General features: G+C 48.3%; 1 protein-coding gene across 1 annotated transcript; it reads left to right on the top strand.

Annotated features, from left to right (window-relative positions):
- The first annotated feature begins 1,077 nt into the window (after positions 1 to 1,077).
- Positions 1,078 to 8,912, top strand: OSR1 (odd-skipped related transcription factor 1). Its single transcript, XM_066545848.1, has 3 exons — positions 1,078 to 1,160; positions 6,536 to 7,228; positions 7,770 to 8,912. The coding sequence occupies exons 2-3, from the start codon at positions 6,582 to 6,584 to the stop codon at positions 7,903 to 7,905; spliced, it is 783 nt and encodes a 260-aa protein (XP_066401945.1). The 5' UTR covers positions 1,078 to 1,160; positions 6,536 to 6,581; the 3' UTR covers positions 7,906 to 8,912.
- The last annotated feature ends 5,150 nt before the right edge of the window (positions 8,913 to 14,062 follow it).

The raw sequence follows: 14,062 nt of genomic DNA on the forward strand, positions 1-14,062 counted from the left end.
TCCCAGCCCGTGGGAGGAAGGACAGGAGGAAGGCACCTAGGTCAGGGGCGCTGGGGCGGAAAGTGGGGATCAGGAGGGATGATGGGACGGGCGGAGGAAGCGTCCTCCCGGGGGTGGACCCCTCACAGGTAAGCGGCTCCCGGGATCCTCTCTGAGGATCTTCTCAGAGAGGCAGAACAACTTGCGATCCCTAAACCCGTCCAGCGGGAGCAGATCCCTCCCTCCATCCTCCTCCCCACTTTTTCATCCTTTCTGCCTTTGTCCCCCTCCCGCCCTCTGGGCAGGTCCCGGTGAGTCCTGTCCCGCGGCTCTGCCCGGCGGGGAGGGGGCGCAGCGCGGCGGCCGAGAGCGGCGCGGTTCGGCGCGGTTCGGCGCGGTTCGGCGCGGTTCGGCGCGGCTCGGCGCGGCTCGGCGCGGCTCGCAGCCGTGAGGTGCAGAGCGGAGCGGCGGGGCCGGACCGGCGCAGGGAGCGCTGCCGCACAGCGGCGCCGGGCGAGCGTCCCGAACCCGCGGAGCTGCGCGGGGAACCCGCGGGGGAACCCCCGGGAGGACGCTCCGCCGGGGGGCCCTGGGGAGATGCTCCGGGAGAGGCTGCGGGAGCGGGGAGCGGGGGAGAGCTGAGAGGTTCGCGGGCTGCGAGCCCCGGGCTGCTGTGCCTCCCGGAGAAGCGGGTTGAAAAGTTGGTTCTTCCCAGCCAGGAACTTTCTCCCCGCGTGCGCATGCCCGGAGTGCGGTGGGAGGTTGAGGGGGGAGCTGGGAGGGGGGGTTGAAATAAGGAGGAGGCAGGAGGGAAGGGATCGGTTCAGTCTGAGCGCGACTGCTCCCGGGCGCGTTCGCACTCCAGCGCACGCAGCCGGCTCCGGGAGCAGGAGCAGGGAGAGCACCTCCGGCCGCGCCGGCCGGAGCACCTGGACACCTGGCCCCGCTCGGATCTGCCTGTACCCGCTGGAGGAGCAGTGGGGTGGGTGGGGTGAGCTGTGCCCCCCCAGGGCCAGCACATACACTGACCTAGCCCAACCTCCGTTTTTCTTTTTTTTTTCTTTTTTTTTTTCTTTTTTCTTTTTTTCTCCCTATTTTTTTCCATTATTTTATTTTACCAGCTCCAATTTAGCCCAGGATCTTTTAACTGCTGCCAGCGGTGGAGCACAGATCGGGATTAGGTAAATAAAAAGAACAACTCATTCTGTTTGGTTTTGTTTTGCCAAGCCTCGGGGGTTGGGGATATCGATTCAAACACTTCCTTTACTCTACCTTCTTTCTTTCTTTGCCCCCATCCCCTCCCACAATCCGCTGGATGGTGCAGAAGCGTGGATATTGTGGTTCACGTGAGGAGGACTGCTCTCTTTGGGGCGGGCGGAGGGCTGGGGTAAGCCTTCACATGGGTCTCGGATATTTTGATGCTATTTTAAGATTTGTCCTCCCCTTTTCAAAGTTGTGTCTCCCCCCTTGCGGAGAAGCAGTATTTCAAACCCGAGCTAAAAATGACACATACGAGCAAAACAGAAGCCTGCATGTCCTTTATGGCCTTGAACTTCCAGCTTTTCTCCTTTCTATTATTGGCATGCCTTTCCACTTCTTTCTCTTCTTTCTTTATTTCTGAGAGGTTTCTTCTTTTCTTTTTCTCCTTTTCTTGCAACTCCAGTGTTTTAGGATCTGAAAAGCCGCGTCTCTTTCTTCCCAAGGCCATAACAGGAATGAGCCTGATGTTTATATTTGTCTGATCGAAACAAGTTCAGCGCAGGAGAGACTAAGCTTCTCTCGAGGCCGAGCCTATAAAGTGTCAGTGCAAAGCCGAGGATTAGAGTATGGTTGTTATAGTTGGCTTTTGGCAGGGAAACTATAAAAATAGAGCATTTTGGAGATTATTGTAGCGCCGCAGGAATTGCTCGATAAATCGCGAGCCAGGCAGGAGGGTCCCGGACAGGTGCACCGTAGGTCCAGTCCAGTAAGTCCGGAGTCAGCTGGGAAAGAGGCCCGACCCCCACGGCAGCAGCGCTGGGCCCGGGGCCCCGGGGTGCGGCTCGGCGGCAGAGCCCGGCTGCGGGAGCGGGGCCGGGGATGCTCCGCCGTGCCCCGGCTGCCCCCGGCGCTGGCACCGCAAAGCCTCGCCCCTGCCCGCGGCCGTGCGCGCTGTTGCCGTGGGAAGCGAGGGGGGCAGAGGCAAGAAATCCTCCCTGCGGCCGGGAGAGAGGAAGGACGATGTATTCCTGTGCAGGGGAGGCAGCGGGTATTTCTCTAGGGAGAAAGCGAGGGCGAATGTTGTGCTGGGGGCCTTTCAACACCCGAGGGGATTGCAAAAGCACACGCACAGCACCCCCAAACCTGCCTGAGAACCAGTGCGGGAGAAGGTGAGGAGCTGGCCCCTGCGGCCGGCCCACCCACTCCCGCCGCGGGCCGCGCTCCCGCCCGTGGCCCCGCAGCCGCTGTCCCCCAGGGGCCGAGCTCGGGATCTCGGCTGTTCTGGATAAAGGCTGCCCCGGGCAGTGCGGCCATCGCTGGTGCACTCGCCCCCCGGTTATTCTTTATTATTATTATTATTATTATTTGAGAAACTAAAGCCCATCTCATTCACCCGCGCTCGCAGCGGTGGTCTGGGGAGACTTGTCAACACCGATTTCGTGATAAAATGTGAATGATGATTTTATAAGGATTGAGCGGAGATATCCAAGGCACACGCTGACTGAGTCCTTCCAGTCCTCATTAATGTTAGTAATTAACTCTTTCACGCTCAATTAGCCCCAAATAAACCTGCTTTAATAGATTCTGCACACTTCATTAATACTTTGAATAAATCTGTGTTGAACAATGCATTTTATTCCTCAAGAGCACCACGCTCGAAAAATGCGGAGCGAAAGGGCAGTTTTATTCCCTTTCCACTTAGTTTTCCAAACACAGATAACTTACAAGCTCAATTTCTCGGCTTTAACTTTAGGAAGGTAAATTTTCTTCCCCTCAAAACAGACAAAATAAATAACCGACCTGGTGGCGAAATGCTGCACACCGATGCGTGCAGCCGAAAGGACAGGGCTACCAGACTTGAAAAAATTCAGGCAAAACTGTGGAACATTTTTTTTACGGAAGAACCTGATTGCTGTAGTTTGTCGCAAGAATGCATCATTTTATGCCCGCCACTTTATCATGTTTGTAAAAATAAGCAACGTTCTCAGGGTAATTTACCTCCTCCATTCTTCCATGTGGAACTAATTAGCAAACCTCATTATTTATGAGTCAGGTATTTAATGTAACAAATATCCCTTTCAAAGGATACATCGGAAATTGATAATTCAATGTAGAAAGGAAAAATACCGACTAGCCACAAGATTACTTAAAAATCCATTTAATTTCTCCTCTTGCTGTGCTACCAGCAGAAAACCGGGTCTATTTTTTTTTTTTTTTTTTTTTTCTGGCGTATAGAGTAGGTAGAATTTAATCTGGAAGGTTAAGATTGAAATGGTTTTAAAACAGTGGCAACTGGACAATAGCATTACCGTATCTTCACTCAGGGCAAAGGGTAAGAAAGCTGGAGACAGATGTAGACTTTCAAGTTTATGATCCTATTTTGCAGGGTAAATTTATCTTGGCATGAGTGGGTTTTGTTTCAGTCAGAACACAAGTGTTTTGTTCTTAATTACTCACCGAGCTACTTTGTGTTAAAAAAGAAAACCACGTACAGTTTTATTGCAATGGGGGAATTCAAGCAGAGAACTCGCGGGGTCTTCTTCTGTAAAAAAAGAAAAAAAAAAGAAGACCCGATAACGATCTGTTTACATGAAGCAGAATTAAAGGTGGAGGTGACACCGAAATCAAAGAAACGTTGATCTCTCTGCGGGCAAGTGGGAGACCAGAGAGCTACTACACTGTGAAACACATTCGCTTTGATGTCCCGAAGTGAGGGGACTTTATGAAATAGCCTGCTCTTCATCCATATTTTTGACTATCCCGGTCGTACAGAGCAAAAGTGTAGCTTACATTTCTGGAAAAGTGCCAAAAAACTTGTAGTAACATGAACAGTCTGCTCCTACCTCCTCTTTTCTTCTTATTTTCTCCTCCTCTCTTTTTTTCTTTTTTTCCCTTGTTGTCTTTTGCTTTTTCATCATTTTTAGGTTTTTTTTTAATTTAACAGAGCTTCTCTAGCAAGAACCAAAAAATTGCGGGTGTAAGGGATGCTATTATGACCTGACTGCATTTCTTCTTGGTTTGTGCCTTGTTCTTTATTGGGAAAATCTAAAGAGAATTTTTTAAATATTTTCAAGCGAGAATTTACCCATATTGACGTAGTAGATTTCTGCTTATATATTCCATATTAAGTGTTTTCTAAGAATACAAAGAAAGGAAGAGGGATAAAGATCATTTGCAGTAGCCTGTTTCATGTTTAAGATATCTAGAGCCACCTAGACAGGGAAACGGACATGGAGCCATTGTGAAGGACAGAAACAGACATTTTCAGGTACCCAGATGAGAGGACAAGAGTGTTTTCTGTGCACTTTGTTCTTGGGGTCACCAGCTGAAGCATTTGTGCTGTGATGTGGACATGCTTAGTGTATAGGCAGTACTAACTGAATAAAAGTATATCCCCAGTAGAGCAACAAAACAGTCTGGTTGGTTCAACAGCCCTAAATAGTTCAGAAAAAAAAAAAAAAAAACCAACAAAAAAAACAAAAACCAAAAAAACCCCAAGCACAAAAACTCCCACCAAAACAAAACAAAACAAAAAACCCCAAACCCTAAAAAAATAGAAATAGGGGAAAAAAGACCAAAGGGAGGAGAATAGAGAATATAACGTGTGCATTTTTCAATCAGTCACTATCAGAAATGTATCCAATTGAAAACCAAAAAATGTCACAATCTCTTATTCTGGGTCATTGCAGTGGAATTCCTCTAAGGTTTGAGTCTCTCTTCCTGCTGCTGATTTATGTAAAGCAGAGTGAAAGGTGGGCCTGGAGTATAGAGCTGCTCAGAGTAAGCTTCTCCCTCTCACACCCTCCCAGCCGCAGCTCCTCTTTCTAGGCAACAGCACACATATAAATCAGATTTGTTTCCCTGGTCTTTAGACCTCTTCCACCAGCAGTTTCCACACCCCCAGACTTCCAGCTCAGAGGGACAATTACTGCTCTGCTGTACTTTGCTGCCTGTTTCTCCAAAGGGGCTTAACTCTTCACATGGGGATGAACTCTAATCTGAATACTGTGAGGACCCTGCTGGAGTCCCCTGTAGGGATCTTGTAGGGGAACCTGCCGAGATTTAGCAGGAACCCAGTCAGGATCTTACAAAGATCCTGTTGTGTGGATCCTGTGGGAACACTGCAGCAAACATGTGGGGATTCTGGCAGCAAATAGCCCCACTGAAGGCAAATCCCAGAGCTCACAGAGGGGAAAGTGAGTATAAGTTGAGGACTGCGGAGTAAGGAGGAGGCTCTCTGGGCTGAAGGGATATGATTCTTCCAAAAGCCATGGGTGCCTCACAGCCACAAAGGGAGGAAGCTGTGTCCCCACCAACAACCCTCGGGAGGCATTCACTGCCAAATGGTTGACAGCAGCCCGGGCTGAATTTTCAGACTGGGCCAGATGTGCCTGAATGCTGCTGCCTTGTAGCATTTTCCCCTCCGTCTTGTGGGGTGGGACGTGTGGGGATCTGGCCCAGGAGAGAGGCTAGGGGCTTGGCAGGACCCTGAAACCCAGACCAAAGTGGTGGCACCCAGCCCAGGGAAGGGCTGAGGCTCTGCAGCTGCTGGTCTCGGGTGCCCCATGGGAAGGGTCTTGCCAGTCCTTGTCTTTTAGCCTTTTGAAGAGCTCTAATTAAGCAATTGCTTAGATTAGGAAGTGGGCTCGAATCCAGGCACTTCTCCCTGGGAAAGAGCAAATGGCATTTCAGGTTTGTCACCCAAATTCAGCATTTTCCTGTTTCTTTTTGCAGTACACAAGAGGGAGGACTTTGTCAGGTATTTTCCCCATAATGTTTTTTCACCAAAATTATCTTATTTTTCTGAAAGAGGGAGAGCATGCAGTTCTGAACATCCAAGTGCCTCCATCACCTCAGAGGCTTGGCTGAGGCCAGACCACAGGGAGCTGAGTGACCCAGGGGCAGGAAGCTCCTCACCCATTCCCTGCATCACCTCAAGAGACAGGGCTAAATGCAGCTTCTCTGGACAGATGTAGTGGGCAGTATCTCACTATTTTCTAAAGGCTGAGGTCACCTAGGAAGGGATTTTAAATTACTTGGAGATGACTGAGCTTTTTGGGCCAAAAATGGCATCTCGGCTCTCCTCGTGTACAAGATCATTGGAAATCTGCACAGCAGGGGATGCTGCTGAGAAGTGAATGATTGTGGATGCAGTATAACATTTGTGTGCAAGAGAGAGATGGGGAGAGGGAGACTCTGGAGATGCACTCACAGCAAAGACCTGGTGAGGCCTCTAATTCCAAGGCAACCTCTTCCTGTGGCTTTAGAGAGGGATATTGATTAGGGGTGAGGTAAGGTGCTTTGATTTTAATATAAATCTACTTCTTCCTCTTCCCCTCCCATCTTTATTTTCCAGATATTTTCCTCCCCTGTTCCGAAGATCCTCCTCCTGAGCGGCCACCATGGGAAGTAAAACCCTGCCGGCCCCAGTGCCCATCCATCCTTCCCTGCAGCTCACCAACTACTCCTTCCTGCAAGCATTCAACGGGCTGCCCGCCGTGCCCTCCGACCACCTCTCCAACCTCTATGGCTTCAGTGCCCTGCACGCCGTGCACCTGCACCAGTGGACTCTGGGCTACCCGGCCATGCATCTGCCCCGCTCCTCCTTCTCCAAAGTGCCCGGCGTCTCCAGCCTGGTGGATGCACGGTTCCAGCTGCCCACCTTCCCACTCTTCCCACATGTCATCCAGCCCAAGCAAGAGGCTGCCAACATGACCCTCAAAGCCAAACCCCGCTTTGACTTTGCCAACTTAGCAGTGGCTGCCACGCAAGAGGACCACTCTAAACTGGGACAGGCAGACAGTCAGGGCTCACCAGCAGGGCTGGGGTCTTTGCTTGAGGTGACTAAACTCTCTCCAGAAAAGAAACCCACGCGGGGAAGGTTACCATCCAAAACCAAGAAGGAGTTTGTGTGTAAATTCTGTGGCAGGCACTTCACCAAGTCCTACAACCTTTTGATCCATGAAAGAACCCACACTGACGAACGGCCCTACACATGTGATATTTGTCACAAGGCTTTCAGAAGACAGGATCACCTGAGGGATCACAGGTAACTATTTTTCTTTTCCTGTTCTTTTTCCCTTGTGTATTTGTACTCTCCCAGTTACCAATCCACACTCAAGATTTTTATAAGAGAGGTTAAGTACCCATCCAACCAAGAGTCTTCCCTCTAGTTTTTCCTCTGCCCACTGTTGGTGGAAGAGCCCAGATAACTCACAGTGGAAGACATACCTCACTCACTCCATAAAGACAACTTTTACAACCTCCTTTTTTACTTCTACGTATGTTTTCAGCCTCCATTTGCATCATGTGTCCTCTGCCTCTAGGATCACTCAGAAGTGTCAGAAGACACACAGTCTGGTGACCCCAAAGTAAAAGAGAAGTTCTTTATCCCTAAGAAGGGCACCCTATAACCCTCTGATGCCCCCCTCTCTTGCACACTTACATACCAACACTTGCCCAAGAACCACGCTCCAGCACTCAATCTCAGCAGTAGGTATAAGAAATGTCCAGCCCATTCTCCCTCAGGTGGCTTGCTGCTGAGTTTAGGCCAGTTATTTCTGATATGTCAATTGTTTTTCTCTCTCTAGATATATCCATTCTAAAGAAAAGCCTTTTAAGTGCCAAGAATGCGGGAAAGGATTTTGCCAGTCCAGAACACTAGCGGTCCACAAGACACTGCACACGCAAGTAAAGGAACTGAAACCTGCCAAACTTAAGTGTTGAATCTCCATCTTCTATGAACTTTTCCTCCCCTTCATACTTTACACCAAAACTAGAGCAGAAACGAAACTTTCAGGATGGGAGCACTGGACTTTGTGCTTTGTTTTTGTTTCTACTTTTAAAAGGGCAAAATCTGCACCCCTTCAATTTCCCTGTCCAAGCAGTTGACTTCCTAAGTCGTGGGTGAAAAGATTATTTTGAATTGAAAATATACGTGAATGATACAGAGAGTGCTAGCTGACTTGTGTGGCTTTGATAAACTTTATGCCAAAAGGTGGTGCTCACGTGTTGGACAGGAATCTCTTTAAAACCAAACAAAAACCCACAAGACACCCCCGACCAACCCTGCCCCCACCCAAAAAAAAAACCCCAAAAAACCAACCAAAATCGTATCTTCCAAAAGTATTACTTAAGAAAAATCCAAACTCTTATTTTATACTTTTTTTTGACTGTATAAAGCTTCTTATTTTTACACTTCAGGAAATACAAAGAATTCCAGAAGACAATTAAGAACTGAAACGGTGGTTTCTCATCACAGCACCATTAAGACAAGGAGAGGGGCAACTTGCAAATCTCATTTGCTAGTTTGTTTTCAGAAAAGAAGAAAATTAATGTTTGGAAATGACCTAAGTCTCTCAAGTGGGGAGTTCTATCGTGTGTTAGAAAATGCATCCAGATCTCAGACCCACGCGTTCCTGGTGTTGGGACAAATCAGTGTTCATGGGACATGGAGAACTTTTTTATTACCTTGTGGTCTAGTGTGCTCTGAGGAAGTTTGTAACTTCTGGACTTATTTAAAAAACCCAGAGGAAAGAAAGATGGCAATACGTCAAACTGACGGTATGCACAACGTGGTTTTAGTGGTACTTAAAGTCTTCGTGTGTCCTGGTGTGAGAGAACAAATCTCAACTTGAGAGCGTATTTTTTTAAATGCTGGCTTTCTGAACAGTGTATTCAAATTAAGAGACATTCCAATAAGTTCTGTTTATTAAAAAAAAAAAAAAGTTGTATGGCTGTTTGGCACTTTATGCTGATTATTGGTAATTGACATTTATCACTGGATTGTGTGTGGTTTTTAAGTATTAAAATAAATTGTTATTTTACAGGCAAGTCTGCATGGAATACATATGTGTTCATTTTGTTTCTGATCTCTGATCTCTTCCCTGGTAAACCCTCTTTGTCAATACTCAGAACGTATTTTTTTTTTTTTCTTAGTTAAGTTGTTATTTTCTCAGTGGTTGTTTCTACCGTTCTACCTAGAAAGTCTGGATCTTTTTTCTATGCATTAGCTTTCCCCCTTCTAATTTTCCTTTTCTTCCCTTTATTTTTTTTTTTTATTTTTGTGTTTGTTTTTTGGTGGTGGTTTTTTTTTTCTTTTTTAGTCCTGACAAAAGTAAACATCTGCGGAGAGTCCAATAATTTTGCCGCTAGTGAGGAAAAAAAAATCGTCCTGGGTAACTAAATCGTGGGTATTAGCTGATAAGATTAGGTGTCAGAAGTGTTATAAAATAAATCAGATGAGTAATGGGTGAACTGTTGCTGCTCTCGGTGCCTGGAGGCGCTGCGGGGAGAGACGCCTTCGCACCCCCATTCCCGCGTTTGTCAAGAGAGGCCATTTTTCAGTCACATCTTCGCCCGGTTCCGCGCAGATTTGGGCGGCCTTTGATTCCCGGCAGCTGTCTTAGATCAGAGATGTTTATTCCACTGCGAAACCTCTTTGGATCGAGACGGGGGAGAGAGCGCAGCGCTGGGGCATCCGCCTGAGCCTTTGAAGCGCCTCTTGCCGCCGTCCTTTCTCGTCCTCTCGGCAAACCCTAAACCTTCCTCCTCCCGTCACAAGTCAGTGCCCCCGCGATAAGAGAAGCCTCTTTTTTTTTTGGCAAATTAGTGACGCGGCAGAGGTGACCTCGGAGCTGCCCAGCGGCTCCTGCGCGGCCGCGGCGCGGATGCTCGGCCGGAGCGCGGATGCTCACCGAGCCAGCCGCTCGGTCCCGTGCGGCTCCTTTCGTCTTCACCTGCCGCTTTTAGTAATTATTTCTTTATTTGGTCAAAGAATCCTATCAAGGACAGGGGAAAAGATGCGTTTCTAACTCATTTAGTGTAAGGGGAGGGGGAAGAAACCTCTCTCCCCCTCTTATTTATTGGACAACCATTCCAGCGCACCGTAACTAATGAAAAGGCACTTGCAAGGACGGGCTGCGGACCCACCTCCAACGTGGGAAGGCCCTCGGGGAGCTCGGGATGCGAAGTGCCGCCTGTGCCTGCACCCAGCTCCGGGGGCTGGGAGCACGGGCAGAGTTTGAAGCCGGCTTGCTTCGGCTTTGCTTCGGCTTTGCTTCCCACCCGCACTGGCTTCTCACGCGGCGAGAAGGTTTTTGGTTGTGGTATCTGAAAAGCAGCAAGTGAGGGGTGCGGGGTGAAGTCTGCAGTAACCTGCAGGCAGCCGGGGCCGGCCCTGCGCGGGAGGAGGGCGGGACGAGCGCGGAGCCCTGCGCGCCGCTCCGCTCCGCTCCGCCGGCATCTCCTGCGCGGAGCCCGGCTGGAGCGAGGAGCATCCGCCGCGGCGCTGGCTCGGGATGTTTGCTCGGCAGCTCTTCTCGGAGGCAATTTGAAGGTGTCGTCTCCCGCGCCTCTCCGCGGTCCTCCGTGGGGGTTTAGAGGGATTGCCTTGCACAAGCCCCGCAGGAGCGGCCGCCTTTTCGCGGCGTGGGTCACTGCCCCGGAGCGCTCCGTGGGACACGCCAGCCGCCCCCGGCGTGCCCGGCTGCCCCGCCAGGGGCATCGCATCCCGCGCCGCGCCGAGGCCGGACCAGCAGCCCCGAGCATTGACACGGCGTTAAGGGCAGCCTGAAGGCTGGGTGGTTCATCCTCCTCCGTGCCCTTCTAAACGGAGAATCAGAGAGAAAATCCCCGATGGACTTCCCCGTCCCTGTTCTGTCGCTCCTGGTACCAAGTAAGAGAAAAAGGATGCACCCGGGATCCTGTCGCCGAGCGAGAAAGTAAAGGGCACTGTCGCTCGGAACCAGGTTTTCAGGGGTCGTAACTACGAGGCAGAAACCCGAGTCGGGTCCACAGGGAGGGAGGAAGGGACTCTGGTCACTCCGCTGAGGCTTTCCCACGGTCGCTCCACCGTCTCCTTGACACCGGGAAACTGAAACACCCGTGGCGAGGTAAGAAACCGTGTCAGTAACTGGTTCCTGGGAGCCATTAGAGCTGCGGGGTCGCAAAGGTGGAGAAACCACTCCTCCCAGCTGGGCATGAGAAGCGTTTCATTTGAAAAGCTGAAGCTTGGTGATCTGACTGCCAAGAATTTCTTGGGATCTGCATTTTTATGTGCAATTAAAAAGAAAAAGAAAACCTCCAGAGCTGACATAATTGGAAATACAGATGTATTAAAACTACGTGGGCATGCTGAGCACAGGATGCACATACAGCCTCTCAATGCCACTTGTACTACGCTTAAATGTGTGTGTATTTCCTCCGCCCAGAAAGCCACTTTTGCCCTGGTGCTAACAAAGGCTATCTATCTGGTCATGCTCCCAGCTGCATGGGGGAACAGTTCACCTTTTCCCTCCAGCATTTTGAAATTTGCTAGGCAGTATCAGTTCAGCAATTCCAAGGAAAGCAAAGTAAAGATGAAATCATGAGTCAGAAGAGATAAGTTGTACTAAACCCCAAAATAAATGAAAGGAATTAGAGGGGAAATGTGCCTTTTGAATCAGGATCACAATTTAAATGATTAATTGCCTTCCCTCTCTTTCTTTTTCTTTTCTATCTTTGCATGTGTTTTAATTTGACATTCATGCAGTGAATAAAACTTACTTAGGCCTCTGTCTGCCAATGGAGAGCTGATTCTGTTTTCACAGTTGCTTTAAATTTTGCATTTTCATCATAAAAACATCACTGAATGGGAGTTTGCAAGAGTAAAAAACCGGGCACCTGACTCTAGTTGCCCCTTCCTGCAAGATCTATAAGGAAAACACAGATTTTTAGATTTTAATTATTTTTTTTAACCATTTCCAGTTACAGAAGGAAAACATAAAGATGTGTTGGCACATCTCTTGCTCTCTTTCCCCCTCTTTGCATTCCAGTCATTCTTTTTCTGCCCATAAACTGTTAGTACTCCGCAAGAGCCTGATTCTGCACACCCTACTAAGCCTGTTTTCTTGTTAGATGCAGGAAGAAATCCTGTCAGATGGGGTCTTCAGTGTACATCCATGAAACAGAGCAAAAGCTTCTCTCAGAATGTGCGCTGGAACAGCAAATAGTTACTTTTCAGCTGTGGATTGCATGTGCCTCTGAAAAAGGGACCACAAATCATTGGGTTTTTAAAGGTTCTGCATGAGTTGTATATTAATCCCAGTTTCCCTAGGGATGGATTAATCCCAGCTTCCCAGTTGTGTGGCTAGAGACACTGTGGATGGGGTTGGGGGCAGGGGGGAAGCGAGATGGGGAAAGGAGAGGGAAAATAAAAGATATATCACAGGAATACATGGCCTAAGTGGCGAGGAGCCATAAGTAGTTTCAATACTTTTTCTACCTCTGTCACCACATGTAAGCTGAAGTAACTTAGGCTCCCTCTTTCGGTTTCTTCATCTGTAAATTGGGGGTAATGCTGCTGATTTTGGTCCCAGGAGACTTGGCACACTCATGTAGAAACTCCTGCTCAACCCTCAGCAGTGAAAGGAGAAACTCCAATTTGTCTGAGGGCAACTGAAAGCAGGGGCTGATCTGGGTGATCTAATGGGCTGTGGATGACAAATTTATATTCACGTGTAATTCTTTTCCAGCCCTGGCAGTTTTGTTGAGAGATGGAGTCCTAGAGCCCAGTATGCTTTTCTTCTCTACATTCCTATCCAGTGACTACACAGGAGGAGTGGCATGGGCCAAATTCATCCCTGGTGGGACTCCAATGACATCAGTCATCTTTATAGGAGTTTTTTGAATGAAGTCAATTGGGTTTTACAAGGACCAAGTTTGGCCATATGCATGTTTAACTGCTCAGAGAGCTGCAGCAGTGAATGAAGCTTCCCTTCCCTCAGGAAGAATCAGTTCTCAGTCTGGGAGACACAAGCAAAGCCATTGACTTGTTTTTGCACAGTCAAGTTTACCTTATTTAAACTCAAGGAGTGGCTGAAGTGTGCTCAGCATCTAGCAGAACTTCAAAGAAACAGTAGCCTAGCTGCTGTGAAATGTTCCCAGCTTTTGATGGAGCTCTGCATTTGTCCACAGGCTAAGTGCAGGTCCTACTGATCCCCAGCAGACCCATGTCCATGCAGAGGGCAGGCAGGAGCACCAGCAGGAGACCTGTGAGCAAAGCAGTGGCTTCAGCACGGGGCTGTCTCGGGCTGTTCCCTCTGCCCTTTATCAGACCTGGCTTTTCCAGGGTCCCTGTCATGCCCAAATGTCTCTGCCCCTTCCAGTTCACATCTCCCTCTATGCTGCTCTCTGGGGCTACCAGTTACACCTGATGAGAATGTGGTAAATCACTAAAAAGGGGCATTCTGTCCTCCACCTGTGACTTGGCTGCTGGTGCTAACTCCCCTTACACCTTACTCCTATGCTTTACTGGAGTCTGACATTGCACCAAACATACACAAAAGTTTATAGTAGCATTATAGTTCCTGACTCAGTGGCTATTGAAAAATAAACCAACAATCTGATCAGTGATTACGAAAAGTTTGTCTACAGAGTTTGTCACCACTAATCACTTAAATTATTTGCAAGGTCAGTTAATTTTGTTTTCTTATTGCATCTTCTAAGGAACAGTAAATTTGAACAACTAGAGAACTGTATTGCTAAGTCTGAGTAGAAGATGTGTTCTGGTCATATGAGGGACCTCAGCTGTTTCCCAAGGGATGAATGTCATGCCTCTTTTCCTGATTTCGAATGTGCCTTCTGTCTTTGTTAGATCTTTAAATGATGGAAGTCACATTTAATTTTCAATATTTTTTACATTATTTGTGTGTAATAAAGAAATCTGAGATTATGGGCTTGTCATCTCTTTTACATCAACTTGACTGAATCAAACAGAGCTATTCTAGTTTTATAGCTGAAGTTGTGAATTAGTAATGATTTTGCTGCTGCCACAAAACCCATACTATTGAGACCAACTATCACTTTTTTGTCTACTTTTAATTTTTGTAAGTTTTATTTTACC

The sequence above is a fragment of the Molothrus aeneus genome, chromosome 3 (assembly GCF_037042795.1).
Source record: "Molothrus aeneus isolate 106 chromosome 3, BPBGC_Maene_1.0, whole genome shotgun sequence".
NCBI lineage: Eukaryota > Metazoa > Chordata > Aves > Passeriformes > Icteridae > Molothrus > Molothrus aeneus.

Coding starts and splice junctions, on each gene's coding strand:
- OSR1 (XM_066545848.1), top strand. CDS start 6,582: ATGGGAAGTAAAACCCTGCCGGCCCCAGTGCCCATCCATCCTTCCCTG. Junction 7,229..7,769: donor GATCACCTGAGGGATCACAG/GTAACTATTTTT, acceptor TTCTCTCTCTAG/ATATATCCATTCTAAAGAAA.